This window comes from Hyla sarda, chromosome 4, assembly GCF_029499605.1.
Source record: "Hyla sarda isolate aHylSar1 chromosome 4, aHylSar1.hap1, whole genome shotgun sequence".
Classification (NCBI taxonomy): domain Eukaryota; kingdom Metazoa; phylum Chordata; class Amphibia; order Anura; family Hylidae; genus Hyla; species Hyla sarda.
Window position 1 is genome coordinate 409,635,942 of NC_079192.1, and position 21,120 is coordinate 409,657,061.

At 45.8% G+C, this 21,120-nt stretch overlaps 2 protein-coding genes across 4 annotated transcripts in view; both read right to left on the reverse strand.

Annotated features, from left to right (window-relative positions):
- The window catches only part of LOC130267640 (aldo-keto reductase family 1 member C1-like), a 42,667-nt gene extending 39,104 nt beyond the window's left edge, over nt 1-3,563 (reverse strand). The window contains exons 1-3 of the mRNA XM_056517694.1: nt 3,474-3,563; nt 252-419; nt 22-138 (exon numbers count right to left, since the gene is read on the reverse strand). Of these exons, the coding sequence (XP_056373669.1) occupies nt 22-138; nt 252-419; nt 3,474-3,560 (372 nt within the window). The 5' untranslated portion in view covers nt 3,561-3,563. The remainder of the gene's footprint in view (nt 1-21; nt 139-251; nt 420-3,473) is intronic.
- An 8,236-nt stretch (nt 3,564-11,799) lies between these two features.
- Nucleotides 11,800-19,845, reverse strand: LOC130267629 (estradiol 17 beta-dehydrogenase 5-like). 3 transcript variants are annotated; one of them, XM_056517671.1, is made up of 9 exons: nt 18,921-19,845; nt 16,484-16,651; nt 16,254-16,370; nt 15,986-16,063; nt 15,760-15,882; nt 15,417-15,526; nt 13,827-13,992; nt 12,233-12,315; nt 11,800-12,056 (listed from the first exon to the last, which is right to left on the reverse strand). In XM_056517671.1, exons 1-9 carry the CDS (start codon nt 19,005-19,007, stop codon nt 12,014-12,016), a joined length of 975 nt encoding a protein of 324 aa, XP_056373646.1. In that variant the 5' UTR covers nt 19,008-19,845; the 3' UTR covers nt 11,800-12,013. The 3 variants fall into 3 exon arrangements, with proteins under 3 accessions (XP_056373646.1, XP_056373647.1, XP_056373648.1); XM_056517672.1 differs by lacking the exon at nt 16,254-16,370; XM_056517673.1 differs by lacking the exon at nt 15,760-15,882.
- Between the last annotated feature and the right edge of the window lie 1,275 nt (nt 19,846-21,120).

The following is a 21,120-nucleotide window of genomic DNA, read 5'->3' on the forward strand; positions in this document are numbered from 1 at the left end:
GCTACCAATGTCTGAACAAACCTGAAACTCCACGGGTGTGTGTATAATGAAGAGGTCCATGTAATCCAGCTGGAGATCCTTCAGGGAGTGTTCCAGGGCGGGTCGGACCCTCTCGGGAGTGTGGAAAGTACTCCAAAGCTGCAGAATAAATAAAAAAAACATTTACAGCTCAGTGTTGCCACCTGGTGGCCATATTAATGAGAAAATAGGTGAATATTTTGAATGATGAGAAGTTATAATTTTGAGGTTACCTTTCCAGTGTAAAAAATGTCTTCTCTCTTCACCGTCCCATCGGCAATCTTTGATCTGATGGCTTGGCCGACCTGGACCTCATTCCCATAGAGGAAGGCGCAGTCGATGTGGCGATATCCAGCCTCGATGGCCACCTTGGTGCTCTCCCCCGCCTGTTCTTTGGTGTACTGTGCGGAATAAGATATACTGGTGTTAAATTGTTCCATTTTGTTATAATTTTTTATGCCGATATAACCGTGTTTTTCACATCAGGCAATGACCTGTTTGGTATCTTCTTCTCTAATGATGAGGTTAGAACCATGTTCAGAAATTACCATGGGTTCTCACCCTCAGGAATCCCATTAGAAAATAATATATCGATGGTACAAGACACCTGAGTTCTTATTCATTCATTTAATCTGAGAAGATCTCATTCACATCTGCACATCTGGTGGTCCCGTCCAGTCATGACCCCATACTGGTGTCCTATTGAGATATAGTTATAACCAAGCTCACGTCTACTCTCCTAGTTCTCACACCATTGTGTTCCTACCTGCCCAGCCTCTACTTACCATCCATAATCCTGTCTTCACATAACGCACCTTCTCATTAACATGGCCACCAGGTGGCAACACTGAGCCAAAACGTTAAAGGGGTACTCCGGTGAAAAAAAAAAGTTTTTTTTAAATCAGCTGGTGCCAGAAAGTTAAACAGATATGTAAATTACTTCTATTAATAAATCTTAATCCTTCCAGTACTTATCAGCTGCTGTATGCTCCACAGGAAGTTCTTCTCTTTTTAAATTTATTTTTCTGTCTAACCACAGTGCTCTCTGCTGACACCTCTGTCTGTCTCAGGAACTGTCCAGAGCAGAAGAGGTTTGCTATGGGGATTTGTTCCTGCTTTTGACAGTTCCTGAGACAGACAGAGGTGTCAGCAGAGAGCACTGTGGTCAGACAGAAAATACATTTAAAAAGAAAATAACTTCCTGTGGAGCATACAGCAGCTGATAAGTACTGGAAGGGTTAAGATTTTTTAATAGAAATAATTTACAAATCTGTTTAACTTTCTGGCACCAGTTGATTTAAAATTAAAAATAAAAAGTTTTTCATCAGAATACCCCTTTAATCCCACTGTAGTGGAAGCAAACAACCCCTCTGATGGTGAAGGATTGGCAGTCTATGGTTCACCAGATCTGCGGATTCGAAGAGGTAACTAACTACCTTTTAGTTATGCTTTCCTGTATACGTCCTTCCAGGTATAATGCCGCAAACCAATTGTATGAGTGAAGAAAGTCAACACATTGCCCCATAGTAAACCAACCTGTGAAGGTCCTCATCAGTAGAGATAAAGCTAATTGGACTGTGTTACTCTGCTGCTAGACGATAGGGGATAAGATGTCTGATTGAGGGGTCCCGCTGCTGGGGCCCCCCGGGATCTCCCGTAGCCCCCGGCATTCAAAACAAACGCTGGGTTCCTGTGGCATTGGTCGTGATGTCACAGTCACGCCCCCTCATGCCATCATGTCACGCCCCCTCCATTTATGTCTATGGGAGGGGGCGTGAATAGAGAGGGCGTGGTGTGACATCACAAGGGGGTGTGGCTGTGCCATCACAGCCTCCGGCTCAATTGTTCTGAACAAAATGTTCAGAACACTGGAGCATAAGGGAATTTGAGTACTTACCTGCCAGACAGTAATAGACATGCTTAGGTAGGATCTGGGCTTGTCTTGGAGCTAAACTGCTATGTTCTGAGTCAACCATAACGCTGAGGCTACCTTTTTGTGAACTGGCTATTTCCTGTTGGAGTTCCCTCCCTCGAACTACATGTCCCATAATTCCTTATTTGTAAGTGTGAGGTCACTTTTCTCCCTCCCACACACCCGCCACCCCACCAATCAAAACACACCTGTACTCTTTTTAATTTAAGAAAATTGTGGGTGACCTGCAGCAGTTACTAGATGTCCCCCTCCACCCCCCCCCCCTGGGAAAACCCATGACTTATAGCAGTGCTCTCAAACTGTGGAGTTTTGCAACATCTGGAGGTATTCTGGAGGTCCACCATTTGAGACCACTGACTTGTAGCAAAAAGTTCTGTGACTTTTCCACATACTTTGTGTTTCACAACAAGGAGAGATTTTTTTAAAATGAAGAGAAAAGGAAGTGTAAGGTATAGTAGAAGATTTCACTATATAAGGATTTAGCCCCCTATACTCACGTTCACTGATATGTACGACCGTATAATGTCATCTCAATTCTAGAAACCTCACAGAATGTTTTGTACGTAGTCCCTGAAACAACTTTAACACTTTACGTTCATTTCTTGTGCGATTCCAATATACAGTTGTGTTGGCACAATGTGGAATGTTACAGTTTTCAAGCCAGATACTATAAATGGATATTTGGTCACTGTCCCTTGACATGATGCTTTTGTAGCAGATCCATTGGGTTTGGGGATCTCTCAATAGACATTATGGGTGAGATTTATTAAAACCTGTCCAGTGGAAAAGTTGCTGAGTTGCCCATAGCAACCAATCAAATCTTTCATTTTTAAAAAGGCCTCTGAAAAGCAAAGGAGTAAGCTGATTGGTTGCTATGGGCAACTACACAACTTTTCCTCTGGACAGGTTTTGTTAAATCTCCGCCAAAATGCCTATTGAGAGATCTCCAATCCCGATGGATCTGCTATAAAAGCATCATTTCAAGGGGCAGTGACTAAATATCCATTTATAGTATCTGGCTTGAAAACTGTAACATTCCACATTGTGCCAACGCAACTGTATATTGGAATCGCACAAGAAATGAACGTAAAGTGTTAATGTTGTTTCAGGGACTATGTACAGAACATTCTGTGAGGTTTCTAGAAGTGAGATGACATTATACGGTCGTACATATCAGTGAACGTGAGTATCGGGGGCTAAATCCTTATATAGTGAAATCTTTTACTATAACTTACGCTTCCTTTTCTCTTCATTTTAAAAAAAATCTCTCCTTGTTGTGAAACACAAAGTATGTGGAAAAGTCACAGAACTTTTTGCTATAAGTCAGTGGTCTCAAATGGTGGACCTCCAGAATACCTCCAGATGTTGCAAAACTCTACAGTTTGAGAGCACTGCTATAAGTCATGGGTTCCCCAGGGGGAAGTGGAGGGGGACATCTAGTAACTGCTGCAGGTCACCCACAATTTTCTTCCTGTTACAATGCTCCAGTTCTCTGTCTTTACTATATTCTATAGTCACTCACCGTTTCCGGGGCATAGGTGCCAAATCCGATCACCGGCATCTTATGCCCATCATTGAGCACGACGTAGGAGTCCGGCTTGAGTGCCATGTCTAAAGAGTCTCGGTGTCTTGCGGTGTATAGCTGCTATCTACTCTGTGCTGCCTGTATTTATCCAGTCCTTATCCTATAGCCCAACCCATACAACAATGTATAGGGCACACCTGTCCAAATTCTGCAGAGTCATTGTAGTTAAGGCTCCTGCATGGCAGGTTGGGGGCGGCTGCAAGAATCCTGAAAGTCAAGAATCAGTCAAATACCATGAAAATGAATAATATGATCTGTAGAGTGGAATTGTTCTGCGATAAAGTTATGGGGTCTCCTACACAAAAAGGGAGCATTACATTTAGGGAACTTCTTGTCCATTTATGTCACGATGCCGGCTGGCAGGAGGTGGATCCTCTGTGCCAGAGAGGGATAGCGAGGACCGTGCTAGTGGACCGGTTCTAAGACACTACTGGTTTTCACCAGAGCCCGCCGCAAAGCGGGATGGTCTTGCTGCGGCGGTAGTGACCAGGTCGTATCCACTAGCAACGGCTCACCTCTCTGGCTGCTGAAGATAGGCGAGGTACAAGGGAGTAGGCAGAACCAAAGTCGGACGTAGCAGAAGGTCGGGGGCAGGCGGCAAGGTTCGTAGTCAGGGTGGATAGCAGAAGTTCTGGTACACAGGTTTTTAAACACACAAAACGCTTTCACTAGGCACAAGGGCAACAAGATCCGGCAAGGAAGTGCAAGGGAGGAGGTTAGATATAGTCAGGGACCAGGTGGGAGCCAATTAAGCTAATTGGGCCAGGCACCAATCATTGGTGCACTGGCCCTTTAAGTCTCAGGGAGCTGGCGCGCGCGCGCCCTAGAGAGCGGAGCCGCGCGCGCCAGCACATGACAGCAGGGGACGGGAACGGGTAAGTGACCTGGGATGCGATTCGCGAGCGGGCGCGTCCCGCTGTGCGAATCGCATCCCCAACGGCCATGACAGAGCAGCGCTCCCGGTCAGCGGGACTGACCGGGGAGCTGCAGGGAGAAAGACGACGTGAGCGCTCCGGGGAGGAGCGGGGGCCCGGAGCGCTAGGCGTAACAGTACCCCCCCCCCCCTTAGGTCTCCCCTTCTCTTTGTCCGGTAACTGCCTCCCCTGGGATGAGGACACCGGGAAAGGATGGAGGGATTCCTCAACGGCAGGCAGAACCGCAGGAGTAGGAATGGGGAGAGAGGGCAGAGGGCGAGACCTGGCACGGGGCAGTGTGACACCAGGACGAGGGCCATGAGGGGACACAGAGGCTTGCCTGATGGGACTGGGAGGGGGGGAGGGGCATTTCCTGTGGCAGGCAGAGTCCTTAATGACCTTAGGGGGACCGGATACAGGAGGAACCACAGGGTCACGGCAGGGAGTACTGGGAACCGGTTGAAGGCAGTCCTTGGAACAAGAGGGACCCCAACTCTTGATCTCCCCAGTGGACCAATCCAGGGTTGGGGAATGGTGTTGAAGCCAGGGTAGTCCAAGGAGAACTTCAGAAGTGCAATTAGGAAGGACAAAAAATACAATTTCCTCGTGATGAGGTCCGATGCACATTAGGAGGGGCTCCGTGCGGTAACGCACGGTGCAATCCAACCTGGCTCCGTTGACCGCGGAAATGTGGAGTGGCTTGACAAGACGGGTCACCGGAATGCGGAATTTATTCACAAAGGACTCCCGAATAAAATTCCCAGAAGCTCCAGAGTCCAGGCAGGCCACGGCTGAGAGGGGAGAGCTGGCTGAAGTAGAAATCCGAACAGGCACCGTGAGACGTGGAGAAGCCGACTTGGCATCAAGAGACGCCACACCCACGAGAGCTGGGTGCGAGCGTGCGTTTCCCAGACGTGGAGGACGGATAGGGCAATCCACCAAAAAATGTTCAGTACTGGCACAGTACAGACAAAGATTCTCTTCCTTACGGCGATTCCTCTCTTCCAGGGTCAGGCGAGACCGATCCACTTGCATGGCCTCCTCGGCGGGAGGCCTAGGCGCAGATTGCAGTGGAGACTGTGGGAGAGGTGTCCAGAGATCTAAGTCTTTTTCCTGGCGGAGCTCTTGATGCCTCTCAGAAAAACGCATGTCAATGCGAGTGGCTAGATGAATGAGTTCATGCAGGTTAGCAGGAGTCTCTCGTGCGGCCAGAACATCTTTAATGTTGCTGGATAGGCCTTTTTTAAAGGTCGCGCAGAGAGCCTCATTATTCCAGGATAGTTCAGAAGCAAGAGTACGGAATTGTATGGCGTACTCGCCAACGGAGGAATTACCCTGGACCAGGTTCAGCAGGGCAGTCTCAGCAGAAGAGGCTCGGGCAGGTTCCTCAAAGACACTTCGAATTTCCGAGAAGAAGGAGTGTACAGAGGCAGTGACGGGGTCATTGCGGTCCCAGAGCGGTGTGGCCCATGACAGGGCTTTTCCAGACAGAAGGCTGACTACGAAAGCCACCTTAGACCTTTCAGTAGGAAACTGGTCCGACATCATCTCCAAGTGCAGGGAACATTGCGAAAGAAAGCCACGGCAAAACTTAGAGTCCCCATTAAATTTGTCCGGCAAGGACAGGCGGAGGCTAGGAGTGGCCACTCGCTGCGGAAGGGGTGCAGGAGCTGGCGGAGGAGATGGTTGTTGCTGCTGTAGCTGTGACTGTACTTGCTGTAGTTGTGACTGGAGTTGCTGTGTCATGGTGGTCAAGTACGACAGCTGGTGATCTTGTTGCGCTATCTGTTGCGACTGCTGGGCGATCTGACGAGCTTGCTGGGCGACCAGCGTAGGGAGGTCAGCGACAACTGGCAGAGGAACTTCAGCGGGATCCATGGCCGGATCTACTGTCACGATGCCGGCTGGCAGGAGGTGGATCCTCTGTGCCAGAGAGGGATAGCGAGGACCGTGCTAGTGGACCGGTTCTAAGACACTACTGGTTTTCACCAGAGCCCGCCGCAAAGCGGGATGGTCTTGCTGCGGCGGTAGTGACCAGGTCGTATCCACTAGCAACGGCTCACCTCTCTGGCTGCTGAAGATAGGCGAGGTACAAGGGAGTAGGCAGAAGCAAAGTCGGACGTAGCAGAAGGTCGGGGGCAGGCGGCAAGGTTCGTAGTCAGGGGAGATAGCAGAAGTTCTGGTACACAGGTTTTTAAACACACAAAACGCTTTCACTAGGCACAAGGGCAACAAGATCCGGCAAGGAAGTGCAAGGGAGGAGGTTAGATATAGTCAGGGACCAGGTGGGAGCCAATTAAGCTAATTGGGCCAGGCACCAATCATTGGTGCACTGGCCCTTTAAGTCTCAGGGAGCTGGCGCGCGCGCGCCCTAGAGAGCGGAGCCGCGCGCACCAGCACATGACAGCAGGGGACGGGAACGGGTAAGTGACCTGGGATGCGATTCGCGAGCGGGCGCGTCCCGCTGTGCGAATCGCATCCCCAACGGCCATGACAGAGCAGCGCTCCCGGTCAGCGGGACTGACCGGGGAGCTGCAGGGAGAAAGACGCCGTGAGCGCTCCGGGGAGGAGCGGGGGCCCGGAGCGCTAGGCGTAACAATTTATATAGGAATTAGAACTCAACCCCTGGGCCTAAGCCCGGGGTATAAAACCCCTTATGAAACTACCCCATAAACGTAACTTTTACTTATTATTATAAAATGTTATCCCAACAAAAAATGGATAAAAATGATAACCAGATGATCCAATGTGAGTACAACTATTAACAGGAGAGCAATCTCCAATAATAATAATAATTCACTTGGCCCCGCAGTGGCCACTAGAGACGGTGGCATTGCCACTATTGCCTCTTGAGAAAGCCACAGATGCGGCGAAACATGTAGAGGCGGCAATAGAGTTTGCATTTTAAAGCGATACCAGTATGATCCCTCTCTCTAGTGGCCACTTCAGGGCCAAGTGAATTATTATTATTTTTGGAGATTGCTCTCCTGTTAATAGTTGTACTCACATTGGATCATCTGGTTATCATTTTTATCCATTTTTTGTTGGGATAACATTTTATAATAATAAGTAGTTACGTTTTAGGGGTAGTTTCATAAGGGGTTTTATACACCGGGCTTAGGCCGAGGGGTTGGGTTCTAATTGGTCAATTGGCCCCTTACTGCCCTAGGGTAGTTTGTTTGTGTTCATTTATATAGGATCCACTAGCAACAATGGCACTTAAAGGGGTACTCCGGTGGAAAACTTTTTATTTTTTTTTAATCAACTGGTGCCAGAAAGTTAAACAGATTACTTCTATTAAAAAATCTGAATCCTTCAAGTACTTATTAGCAGCTGAATACTACAGAGGAAATTCTTTTTGGAACAAAGAGCTCTCTGCTGACATCATGACCACAGTGCTCTCTGCTGACATCTCTGTCCATTTTAAGAACTGTCCAGAGTAGGAAAAAATCCCCATAGAAAACATATGCTGCTTTGGACAGTTCCTAAAATGGACAGAGATGTCAGCAGAGAGCACTGTGGTCGTGATGTCAGCAGAGAGCTCTGTGTTCCAAAAAGAAAAGAATTTCCTCTGTAGTATTCAGCAGCTAAGCAGCTAATACGTACTGGAAGGATTAATTTTTTTTAATAGATGTAATGTACAAATCTGTTTAACTTTCTGGCACCAGTTGATTAAAAAAAAAAATAACTAAAAAAAAAGTTTTTCACCGGAGTACCCCTTTAAATCATATATGATCCCTTATGTGGCACATATGCTGAAAGTATAGTCAATAATTCCAAAGTGTGAAGGGAGTGAGCTGGGTGAAACCAGAAGTGTTTTGGAAGGGGGCGTGGCTTTGTGTAGGGAATGGCTTGTGAGAGGAGGGGGCGTGGCTTGCAAGCCCCAATTCCCCCTATTCGTGCTTGGTATGTTAAAGCAGTAAAGCCTAGTGTATGATTTTAGTAGACTGGAGAGTTTACAGAAAGACAGAGGAAAAAGCAGATTTCACCACAGATGTTCACATGATCACAGAAAGAAGACAGATATGTAGTATGTTTATTTTGTATTTGTGCTCCAGGTTTAGTGGGCCTCACCGAGCACGCCCAGAAGCCTTTCCCAATCATATCAATGGGCAGAAGAGGAAGCACACACATAGTCCATTTTTAGTGCTGAACTCAATGTGGGCTTTACTTATGCTTGATGGTTAAAGGAACATATAGACACAGTTTATCCTGACCTGTATAGTATCCTGACCTGTATAGTATCCTGACCTGTATAGTAGCCTGACCTGTATAGTATCCTGACCTGTATAGTATCCTGACCTGTATAGTATCCTGACCTGTATAGTATCCTGACCTGCAGGGCCGGCCTTAGGTGTTCAGGCACCCTGTGCGAGCTAACCTTGTGGCGCCCCCCCCCCCCCCCCCCCCCCCCAGTGATTACAGGTGACGTCTTCTCTATAGTCTTTCCTTATCTAATTCAGATGGTGCATACCACCGGATCCAGCTAAATCTTCTCTCTGCAGAACTTGACGCCCAGATGACTCCTCACTATGTCAGCGGATTCTGATCCTCTATATGAAAATGATAATTATTATAATACTGCCAAACTCTGTATCCCCTGAATATAATTCTGGCAAACACCGTAATATAAAACTACCACACACTGTATCCTCTGAATATAAAACTACCACACACTGTATCCTCTGAATATAATACTGCCACATACTGCGCTCTCTGAATATAACCTTACAGTTCAGTGCACCCTCTTAATACAATACCATAACATATTGTGGCCTATAAAAACCGTAACACCCGAGAAATTCCATAATAATATACTCTATACCTATGAAATGCATAACATTATGTGCCCCTCACATATAGTAATAATGCCCCATTCTGTGCCCCACATATAATAATTATGACCCGTCCTGTGCCCACCACATAGTAACATTGTCTGTCCTGTTCCTCACACATAATAATGTCCTTTGTCCTGTGATCCTCACATATAATGCCATCTGTCCTGCCACCTCAGGGGGCATTATATGTGAAGGGCACAGGACATGGGGCATTATGTGAGGGGCACAGGACAGGGGTATTATATGTGAGGGGCACATGACGGGGGCATTATAAGTGTGGGGCACAGGACAGGGGGCATTATAAGTGTGGGGCACAGGACAGGGGGGCATTATAAGTGTGGGGCACATGACGGAGGCATTATAAGTCAGGGGCACATGACAAGGGGCATTATAAGTGTGGGGCACATGACAGGGGGCATTATAAGTGTGGGGCACAGGACAGGGGGCATTATAAGTGTGGGGCACAGGACAGGGGGCATTATAAGTGTGGGGCAATTGACAGGGGGCATTATAAGTGTGGGGCACAGGACAGGGGGCATTATAAGTGTGGGGCACATGACAGGGAGCATTATAAGTGTGGGGCACATGACAGGGAGCATTATAAGTGTGGGGCACAGGACAGGGGGCATTATAAGTGTGGGGCACATGACAGGGGGCATTATAAGTGTGGGGCACAGGAAAGGGGGTATTATATGTTAGGGGCACATGATGGGGTCATTATATGTGAAGGGCACAGCACAGGGGCATTACATGTAAGAGGCACATGACAGGGGGCCCCCTGTCATGTGCCCCACACTTATAATGCCCCCCTGTCATGTGCCCCTCACTTAGAATTCCCCCTGTGGTGTGCTCTTCACTTAGAATTGAGGTGCCCTTCACATTAAATTTCCCCCGTTTATGTGCCCCCCAAGTTTCACTTACTGGTTCCTAAGCTCTACTGCTTGCTCCCAGTGTCCCAGCCGCGGGGACGTGTTTCCGGGCGCCGGGGTGATGATGTGACATCATCGCTCCGGCCAGCGGTAGATCGCGTCCCCGCGGCTCACACGCTGCAAGCAAGGAGCAGCGTGTGAGAAAGGTGAATGAATGGTGGAGCGGCTGAGCTGACAGCTCCCGCTCCACCATGATAGAGTTCCGGGTGGGGGATGGGCGGCAATCTCAGGGGGGGGGGGGGCGGCGGCAATCTTGGGGGGGCGGCGGCAGGAATCTCGGGGGGGGGCGGCGGCAGCAATCTCGGGGGGGGGGCGGCGTCGGCAATCTACTGCAGTATGTGACAAGACAAGTATGTTATTGGCATGCGAGCTGTGTCGGCCACCAGGCGCCCCTGTTGCAATGGCGCCCTCGCACACCCCAAAGGCCGGCCCTGCTGACCTGTATAGTATCCTGACCTGTTTGTGTTTTGTACTGCACCTTGGTATAGGTCCTGATCCATTGCTTTTTGCTTTTTCTCCAGCCTGCAGTGTTCTGTGTTCAGTCTTGTGTGATCCTGTACAAGTGTATCCTGATCTGTATAGTGTCCTGTCCTGTTACCTGTTCACTTACTTTCATTCCTGGTAATCCTGCCGCTTTATCTCCTGATAACCTGTTTTATATATACTCTCATACCTACTGTATTACTTTGGCCCTGAATAGAATTTCCGAGTAGCATAACTGACATTCACAAAGAAGAAAAACAATAAAATAAAAATGTATATTCATATAAACCATGGGATGTTTAAAAAGCAAGGGGACCGCTATGGGTACAAAAATAGACCCCACTACGGGTTCTGAACCCTTTGGTAGCCATGTGGGAGACTGAAGTTAAAGGAAATCTGTCATCAGAATCACCCGCACTAAACCTGTTACACAGGCTTGTAGTGCAGGTGATCCTGATTAAAACGCTTCTTACCTGGTTAAAAATGGTTCAGCGCTTCTTCAGATATCTATATTTTTAGTTTTCTCTTATTCCCTGGCTTGGGACTCAGTGGGAGGTGTTATCATTTGGGACTCGGCCACACGTCATTCTAGCTGGGCGGAGCTGCCGCCCGGCTCATGAATATTCATGACCTTATCCTCATGCACCAGACCTAGAAAAAGGAGTTAGACCATGAGGATAAGGTCATGAATATTCATGAGCCGGGCGGCAGCTCCGCCCAGCTAGAATGACGTGTGGCCGAGTCCGAGATGATAACACCTCCCACTGAGTCCCAAGCCAGGGAATAAGAGAAAACTAAAAATATAGATATCTGAAGAAGCGCTGAACCATTTTTAACCAGGTAAGAAGCGTTTTAATCAGGATCACCCGCACTACAAGCCTGTGTAACAAGTTTAGTGCAGGTGATTCTGATGACAGATTTCCTTTAATTAAACTGATACTGAATGAACTTAATGATTAACTATCTGACTTTTCATGTTTTTTTTTATTTTTTGGTATATGGGCAGGGGACAATGCAAACATTTCAAACAGATTTCACCCACTCCCTAACTGCATTGACTTGAAAAACTTGAGGAGATTTATTACTTTGTAATATTTTATTGCAATGTACAAAAGAACATTATACTTTTAGCATAGAAATCACAGTTTTTGCTGAGGAATCCACCGGGGGTTTACTGTGAATTTGCTCTAAGAGTGCTCTGTCATGCTAAATCCAATCCATATTCCCTGGGAGATCTCTACAGACACTACATATCATAGACTCTATAATCCTTAAAGTCCAGATTTGGAATTCAGGGTGACTGCCCAATGGTCCTAATACTCATCATGAAAGGGATACTTAGGGTGGTCTTTCCAGCTGAAATACAAAAAAATTAAAATTATTTCAAATAAAATAGCAGAACATTATAAATAAATACAAGATAAAAGATTTTAAAAAATTGAATAAAAGTAAATACTTAAAAAATTATAATAAACAATATTTATTTATATATTTTTCTTTCTAAAACTGTAAAAGTTATGAAAATCTCTTACCTATCGGTGTTCAGATATCGCATGTTTTTATTGACTCCATCAAGAGTTTTAATATCCTCATCACTTAATACAAAGTCGAAAATCTGGAAGAAGTGGGGAAAAAATGTAGATAACATTTTTTTTTAAGCTGATGTGATATAATTGGTGGTGATTTCTGGGGAGTTGCACCTGTCAGCTGCCCGATTGACTACCCTGCCTTCTGCAGGCCTCCATTCAGGCCATGGGCCAATCTGCTAATACAACCTACCTTAGGCAGACACTACTAGTTAAGCGCCAATCTGACTGACTGACAATGATCAGTATTTCAAATCTAATGATTGATTATAAAAAGGGTAATAAAAACAGTTTTTTAAAATATATTTAAAATTTAAAAAAGGAAAAAAATTATTAAAGGAAAACTGCCAGCCAGTTCACCTACACTAAACCCAATACACTGGGTTATAGTTTTTAAAGTTTTGTTGCCGCCAATTAGCGTCCTCTAAAGTGACGTAATTCACCTCCTGTGTTGCGCTCTGCAGGCAGGTCCCCCGCTGGCAGTCTTTCTTTGGGTTCCGGAGGAAGGCGTCGAAAACTGCCCCCCTTGTTGCATTATCATTTACTGCTATTCCATGTCCTAGTGTCGTGGTTATACGCCCCCTGAGCGCAGCACTGTTCAGAGCGCATGCGCTGAATTTTTTTACCCAGCTCTCACGTCTTGATGATGTGAGAGCTGTGCATCAGGAGAGCCGCTCTGGGCTGCGTAACTGCGCATGCACCAGTACCTCACTACTCCCGACTTCCGTGTGTCGCGAGCGGCCCTCCCGACGCACAGCTCTCACGTCATCAGGACGTGAGAGCTGGGTAAAAAGTTCAGCACATGCACTCTGAACACAGAGGGCTGCGCTCAGGGGGCATATAACACCATGTCACTAGGACATGGAGTAGCAGTAAATGAATACGCAACAAGGGGGCAGCCTTCGGAAGCCTTCATCTGGAACCCAAAGAAAGACTGCCAGCTCGGGACCTGACTGCATTGCGCAACACAGGAGGTGAAGTGCAACACTTTAGAGGATGCTAACTCAATGGCAACAAAACTTTACAAAGTAAGTGAACCCTTTAGAGACTCCTGTTCACCCAAACTATAACCCAGTGTATTGGGTTTAGAAAAAGTTATAAAGTAATACTTATCCTGATTTACTGCAGCTACTGCGCTGACACTCCAGGTCTCCACTAGCCACCACTACTTCCTAGTTTCTGGCGATGCATCGTCCCCCCAAAAACTTTTCCAGTCAGCCAATTACTGGCCATAGCTGTGTCACGCCTCAGTCAGTGATTGGCTGAATAGGAAGGCTTTTTTGGGGAAGATTTGTCAACAGGAACCAGGAAGTAGCGTTGGCGAGTGGGGACCTGGATCGTCAGCGCAGCAGGTGCAGGGGATCAGAATAGGTAAGTATTTCTTTATCATTGTTACACAACTCCCGAGGCATGTGTCAAAAATGTATTACCCGTGTACTATCCCTTTAATAGCTTCTGATATAAAGTGTAACAGGGTAGTGCTATGATAACAATTCCTGAACCTAGCGCTATTATTGATTATTGGAATTCCCCCATTTACCTGGAAGTTCTGTTTGATCCTCTCGGGGGTGAAGCTTTTTGCTAGAACAACAACTCCCTTCTGTAGCAGATATCGCATGGCCACCTGGGCCGGGGAGCGGTTCACCTTCTTAGCAATTGTATTTAAGATGGGATCGTCAAGCACTTTAGGGAAATTCTGGTCAATCCTGTCAGACATAATAAAAAAGATTATAAAAATGAAAAAAAAAATAGCATTTTTTATGTTTTATTTTAGATGTCTCTGTTTTTTTTTCTTACATTGACCCATCATAATCTTTTATCAATATATACAACATACAGTATTTTGTATTGTTCTTTAGAACAGGACAAGGTGTAGGCAGGAGAGGCAGCTGCCTAGGGTGCTCCAAAAATCCCCAGGATAATGGTCCCTATGTGATGTCAAGTAGATAACACCATAGAGGACTGTGCACTGTGTATAGCAGATAACACAATCAAGGACAGAGCACTGTGTATAGTAGATTACACAATAGAGAACATGGCACTGTATATAGTAGATAACACAATAGATGGCAGTGCACTGTATATAGTAGATAACACAATAGAGGACAGTACAGTACATTGTATATAGTAGATAGCACAATAGAGGACAGTGCACTGTGTATAATAGTTAACACAATAGAGGACAGTGCACTGTTATAAATAGATCTGGATAGGTTAGAGACTTGGGCTGAGAAGAGGCAGATGAGGTAACACTGATAAATGTAAGGTTATGCACATGGGGAGGAAAAATCCAGGCTGGGGTACTCCGCCCCTAGACATTTTATCTCCTATCCTATAAGATGTCTGATCGCAGGGATCCCGCCGCTGGGGACCCCGCGACTTCTCCTGCAGCACCCCGTGTCATCTGCTGCACGGAGAAAACTTCACTCCGTGCCTGAAGATGGCCAACACAGGTGCCAGAGTATAGTGAAGTCACGGCACCACCCCCTCATGACATCAGACCCCCACCCCCTCAATGCAAGACTATGGGAGGTGGCATGGTGGCCATCATGCCCCCCTAGACTTATATTGAGGGGGGCTGGGCGTGACATCATGATGGGGTGGGGCCGTGACCTCACAATACTCTGGCCCCTGTATCGCCCGTCATCAGGCACGGAGCGAAGTTTGCTCCATGCAGCAGATGACACGAGGTGCTGCAGAAGAGATTGCGGGGGTTCCCAGCGGTGGGACCCCCACGATCAAACATCTTATCCCCTATTATTTGGATAAGGGATAAGATGTCTAAGGGCCGAGTACCCCTTTAAATAAGAAAACACTGGGGACTACTAACATGGAAAAGGACTTAGGAGTTTTAGTTAATAGTGAATGTAACTATAACAACCAGTGCCAGGCAGCTGCTGCCAAGGCTCATAAAATCATGGGGGACATCAAAACAGGCATAGCTGCCCATGACAAGGAAATAATTCTACCGCTGTACAAATCACTAGTCAGACCACGCATGGAATACTGTGTACAGTACTGGGCTCCAGTGTACAAGGAAGATATAGTGGAGCTGGAGAGAATGGGAGGACTAGGGACACTATGGGGATATAGATTAAATTTGATGATCTTTTTTCAAACTTGTACTTACCAGCCCTCTACTCTGCTGGACCCCAGTACACTGTATCCCACCAGCACAATATCATTAGACTTACAGAACGCCAGTAATTTACTTTGGTTGAGGAATATGTGACATTCTACCTGTATAGAGATATAAGGGTCATTATTGAGGGTATAATAGTGTGTACATTGTGCAATTGTTTAAAGTGCATTCACCCCCTAAAAACACATAGTATTATTTTTCTCTCAGGTTGAAGTGATCGTTCAGGATCTTTATTTTTTTTTAAACATTTTTTTAAGAAAATGACCACATTTTTCTAATCCTGGACCAAAATACTATGCCCGATTTATCCTCAATGCTATGTAATAGTCACCTGGTTGCAGACTGGTTTGTATTTCAGTCCTGGCATGTTGAGGATCAGTTCCAATTGACGGCGGTTAAAATTGGAGACGCCAATGGATCGGACCAGCCCGGCGTCTTTGCACGCTTCCATAGCCTAAAAAATTGTGGTGGCAAAATCAGAGATCACCAAGACTAGGAATTGTTCGCCACATGGTGTCACCCATCAACATTCAGAGGATCCCATCCTTATAATTTACCTTCCATGTATCCCGGATATCTGTGTTATGAAAGATCAGCTTCCCATTTTCATCCTTCGGCATGGGATTATCTCCGGGCTGGGGAAGAAGCAGAATTCACCAATAACTCATAAAGTATTTGTAAACTTACTCAACCGGGTTACATCACATCTTCTACTCTAGTCACATCCAGATCTGCAGATATCGGTTACCATTCCTCCTGTGTTACATTCTAAATTAGCCTATACAAAGGAACATCTGATATGGTAGATCCAATGTCTGAACAAACCTGAAACTCCACGGGTGAATGTATAATGAAGAGGTCCATGTAATCCAGCTGGAGATCCTTCAGGGAGTGTTCCAGGGCCGGCCGGACCCTCTCCGGACTCTGGTTAGTACTCCAAAGCTGCAGAATAAATTAAGAACCCATTTACAGATCGGCAATGCCACCTGGTGGCCATGTTAATGAGAAAATAGGTGAATATTTTAAATGATGAGAAGTTATAATTTTGGGGTTACCTTTCCGGTGTAAAAAATGTCTTCTCTCTTCACCGTCCCATCGGAGATCTTTGATCTGATGGCTTGGCCAACCTGGACCTCATTCCCATAGATGAAGGCGCAGTCGATGTGACGAAATCCGACCTCAATGGCCACCTTGGTGCTCTCCCCCGCCTGTTCTTTGGTGTACTGTGCGGAATAAGATGTATCGGTGATGAATCGTTCCATTTTGCTATTATGCCCTATGCTGATATAACCAACTGTGTCTCTTCCCATTGGAATCTGTTCACATATGATTTTATGGCAGCAATTGTTTTGGTTGTAAGATTGTTTAAATCAAATTTTTATGCCAAACTGTTTTTTCTAAAATAATTTTTGATGATATGTTGTCCAATTTTCTATTTTACTGCTATAAATTAATACTGAAATCTTGCAGTTTCCATTCTGGCCACTAGGTTTAAAACAAAGCTGTTAGTTCCTGTTCTGCTTGTGATGACAAGGAGGAAGCTGCTGGGAAGTGATCTGTAAGGTGATACTAGTAAATAAAGAAGACAATGGGAGCTAAGCCTCCCTCTACCTAGTACGGGTTACAGAGCATGCTTAGAAACCTCTCCCATACAAAGAATAGAGTCTCAAGATGTTCATTGTGTCTGTGTCAGTGAGGCTTGCTGTAAAGCGGAAGGTAGGATGACTGCCCCCATTATAGTGTACTTTAAAAAAATGAAAAACTATAAAATAGAAACAGATCAGGAAAAAAAAAACACATCATATAGGGCAGGAAAAGGAATCCCTGAGATCACCCAGAACCCTTTTCTCTGCCTACTTGGATATCCACCTTAAAGGTACCCATCAGATCTAACAATTTTTTTTATATATATATCACTCAGTACCTAATCCTGACCATGTACATCTAATTATTATGTGTCTAGCACCTTTATTTATTTTTTTATTATTTTTTATCACACTAGTCTGAATTCCTCTCAAAGGGAGGGGGCGTGGCCTCACTGTGCAGGTCTCCGCCCCCTCCCTCAGTATGCTGTCTGCTCACATCTCCCCTAGCATTAGCAAAACTACAACTCCCAGCTTGTCCTCACTGACAGTATCGGGACACAAGCTGACAGTGGGAGAATTTTTCCTCCAGTTCTGAGCCCTGCACTCACAGCTGTCAATCAAGGAAGTGTGTCCATGACATAGGTGATGATGCATGGACACAGCAGGACTAGTATGCTTGACTGGATTTTTCAGTATGAAATACTGAAAAATTTCTAATGAAAGCAATTACAAAACCTATTGGTTATTCATGCTTTACAACATATCAAAAGTTTTTGTATATGACAGTGCCCACGTAAGTAGCAAATTCACAATTGGTAGACCGTCCCAGCGTTTAAATAAAGTACAGGGGTGTCACAAGGCAAAACTATACAAAAGTCAGGGAAACTAGGTAGGGCAAAAACTTAAGTCAAAGTCAACTGGCCGAGTCCTTACCAGAGAGAGCAACGCAGTACAGATACGGAACACAGGAGAATAGTCAGAAGACAAGGGACAAATATACAGAGAATAGCAAAGCAGGAGCAAGACAAGAGCAAGTACTGATAGAGACACACAAGAGCAAAGAATGGCAGGCTGGCTGGAAAAGTATATGCACCTGAGAAGGGTGTGTAAGCAGGGAGCAGATGTGATAGGCTCCCTGATAGGACTGGGCATTGCCACAGGTATGCATGATGCTTATCTAAACAGAAAACTTAACCCCTTGCAGAACCAGGCCTTCCTCTTTCAGGAGAAGGGGTGGTCCAAAAACCTGTTAGTCAGTAGTCTAGACCTAACTTTTGCCAGAGCAACATGTATCCTAGTCCTGCACTTGCTGGGCATATCTACATCTAGGTCACATGTGGGATCCCTGGGTAAAATCTTGTTCTAGAATTAAGTCACTGTCCCTGTCCACACTGCAAGAATAAAGTGCTCAAGTTCTTCATCTCCGAGAAGGCGTTTTTTTTTTCATCTTCGTCAGAGAGAAGAAGGCTGAACAAGGACCTCCCTGCAATACACTAATCTCTTCAGTGGCCTACGGTTGGAGTTAGTGCGGGCGACTGCCACGTCATGGAAAGTCTTCTCGCATACTCCCCTCCAGATACCATGCCGCAATTAGTAAAGAAACTCTACACATGGCACTACAGTAAGTCAATGTCTTCTTATATACTTTGTCTTTCCTTTCTTCTCCATTTTAAAAATGTATCCTTGTTATAAAACACAAACTTTATGAAAAAGTTTTATGAAACTTTCTTTTCGAAGTCACGGTTACCTTGAGGGGGGGGGGGGGGACAACAACATTTCCCCCTGATTTTCGTCCTTCAAAGGAAAACATGGAGGCTCTGCAGGACATTCAGTATTGCCGGGATTTTCATGTAACCTGTTACAATGCTCCAGTTCACTGTCTTTACTATATACTATGGTCACTCACCGTTTCCGGGGCATAGGTGCCAAATCCGATCACCGGCATCTTATGCCCATCGTTCAGCACAACGTAGGAGTCAGGCTTGAGTGCCATGGTGTATTGTATCCCAGTGTTCTGCAATGTATAGCTGCTATCCACACTGCGCTGCCTTTATTTATCCAGTCTTTCTAGTAGGGCCCCTCCCATCAATTAATAGGGCTCGCCTGCCCAGATTCTGCAGCATCATTCTAGGTATAGCAGATGAACGGCAGGTTGGGGGCGGCTGCAAGAATCCTTCAAGTCAAGAATTAGTCGTATTCTTGCACTTTTACTAACTGTGACTATTTTGTTGCAGGATAATATGATCTGTAGAGTGGAATTGTCCTGCGAAAAACTTATGGGGTTTCTTATGCAGCATAACCTGACAAAATCTTAGAGGAGCAATACATTCAGGGAACATCTTCATTTATATAGGACCCACTATGGCACTTAAATCATGAGTGTCACATACGATCCCCCCACATCATTTCCCAAAATGAATACGGACCTTTTCAAATAAATACAGAACTAAGACTCCTAAAAACACAGGCCCCAAGTCAGACCTCTTAAACAAAAACAAAAAAAAAAAATACAGACCCTAAACCAGACCTTATAAATAAATACAGACTCCAGACTAAAGCCCTTAAATTTATACCCCAGACTACACTACCGAAAATATGCAGAAACCAAACTCCTGAATAAATCCAGACCCTCAAAATGAACACAGGCCCCAGTCTACACCCTTAAATTCTGAACCCAGACCCGAAATAAATACAGACCCCAGACCAGGCCCATAAATAGAGACCTTAAAGGGGTACTACGGCGCTAAGACATCTTAAGATGGGGACCCCCGTGATCTTGCACGCAGCACCCCGTTAAAATCAGTCCCCGGAGCATGTTCACTCCAGGTCTGATGACTGGTGATCACGGGGCCGGAGCATTGTGACGTCACAGCCACGCCCCCGTGTGACATCACGCTACAACTCCCAGCATGCCCGGACAGCCGAAGGCTGTCCGGGAATGCTGGGAGTTGTAGCGTGATGTCACACGGGGGCGTGGCTGTGACGTCACAATGCTCCGGCCCCGTGATCACCAGTCATCAGACCCGGAGCGAGCACGCACGCACCGGGGACTGATTGTAACGGAGTGCTGCGTGCAAGATCACTGGGGTCCCCAGCGGCGGGACCCCCACAATCAGGCATCTTATCTCCTATCCTTTGGATAAGGAATAAGATGTCTTAGCACCGGAGAACCCCTTTAAGCCAGATCATTTAATACAGAACAGATCATTTTAATAAATACAAATCCCTAAATAAATACAAACCTCAGATCCTCTAAATAAAAATAGAAACACAAGAAATGTATATAAAGTGTTAAAGTTGTTTTAAAGAATCCTCAAGTCCAGAGGTCTCATTCCTGCACTTTGCTCTACTGGAACAAGAAATCAATAAAAGGGTCAGTGGAGTTTATAGGAAACACCAAGTTAGTGACCCCACCCTGCCATGTGACAGAACGAAGGACTACCACTCCCAGCTGGCCCTGTATACTTCACAAAGGAAGTGATAAAAGCTGCAGATCCTTACACCTGGAGGGTATACATATGTACAGAACATTCTGTGAGGTCTCTAGACGTGAGATGACATTATACGGTCGTACATATCAGTGAACGTGAGTATAATGGGGCTTAGTCTTTTTATAGTAGGATCCCCTGTTGATCAACTGTTGCAAGTCACCCACAATTTTCCTTCTTTATAGGAAAAGATTGAGGATTCGTAATCTAAAGCAAAGAAAAAAACAAAAAAAACAGACACATGAGACCCCTTAAATTAGTTTAGAGACCAGATCACACAAAATAGATACAGGCTCCAGACCCTTAAGTGGATACAGGCCCTGGACCAGACCCCTAAATATATATAGCCCCCAGACCAGACCCCTTAATAGATACAGGCCCCAGAACAAACCCCCTAAATTTATACAAGACCATACCTTCTATGGGGATACAGACCCCAGACCAATCTGCCTAAATAGATACAAACCCAAGACTCTCTAAATGGATACAGACCCCAGACCAGACCCCCTGAATAGATACAGACCTCAGATTCCCTAAATAAATACAGGCTCCTAAACAGACTTCCTCAATAGATACAGGTCCCAGACAAGACGTCCTAAACAGGTTCGGGTCCCAGAA

Coding starts and splice junctions, on each gene's coding strand:
- LOC130267629 (XM_056517671.1), bottom strand. CDS start 19,007: ATGGCACTCAAGCCTGACTCCTACGTTGTGCTGAACGATGGGCATAAG. Junction 16,371..16,483: donor ACATTTTTTACACCGGAAAG/GTAACCCCAAAA, acceptor TTTATTCTGCAG/CTTTGGAGTACTAACCAGAG. Junction 15,527..15,759: donor ACAAACCAGTCTGCAACCAG/GTGACTATTACA, acceptor ATCTCTATACAG/GTAGAATGTCACATATTCCT.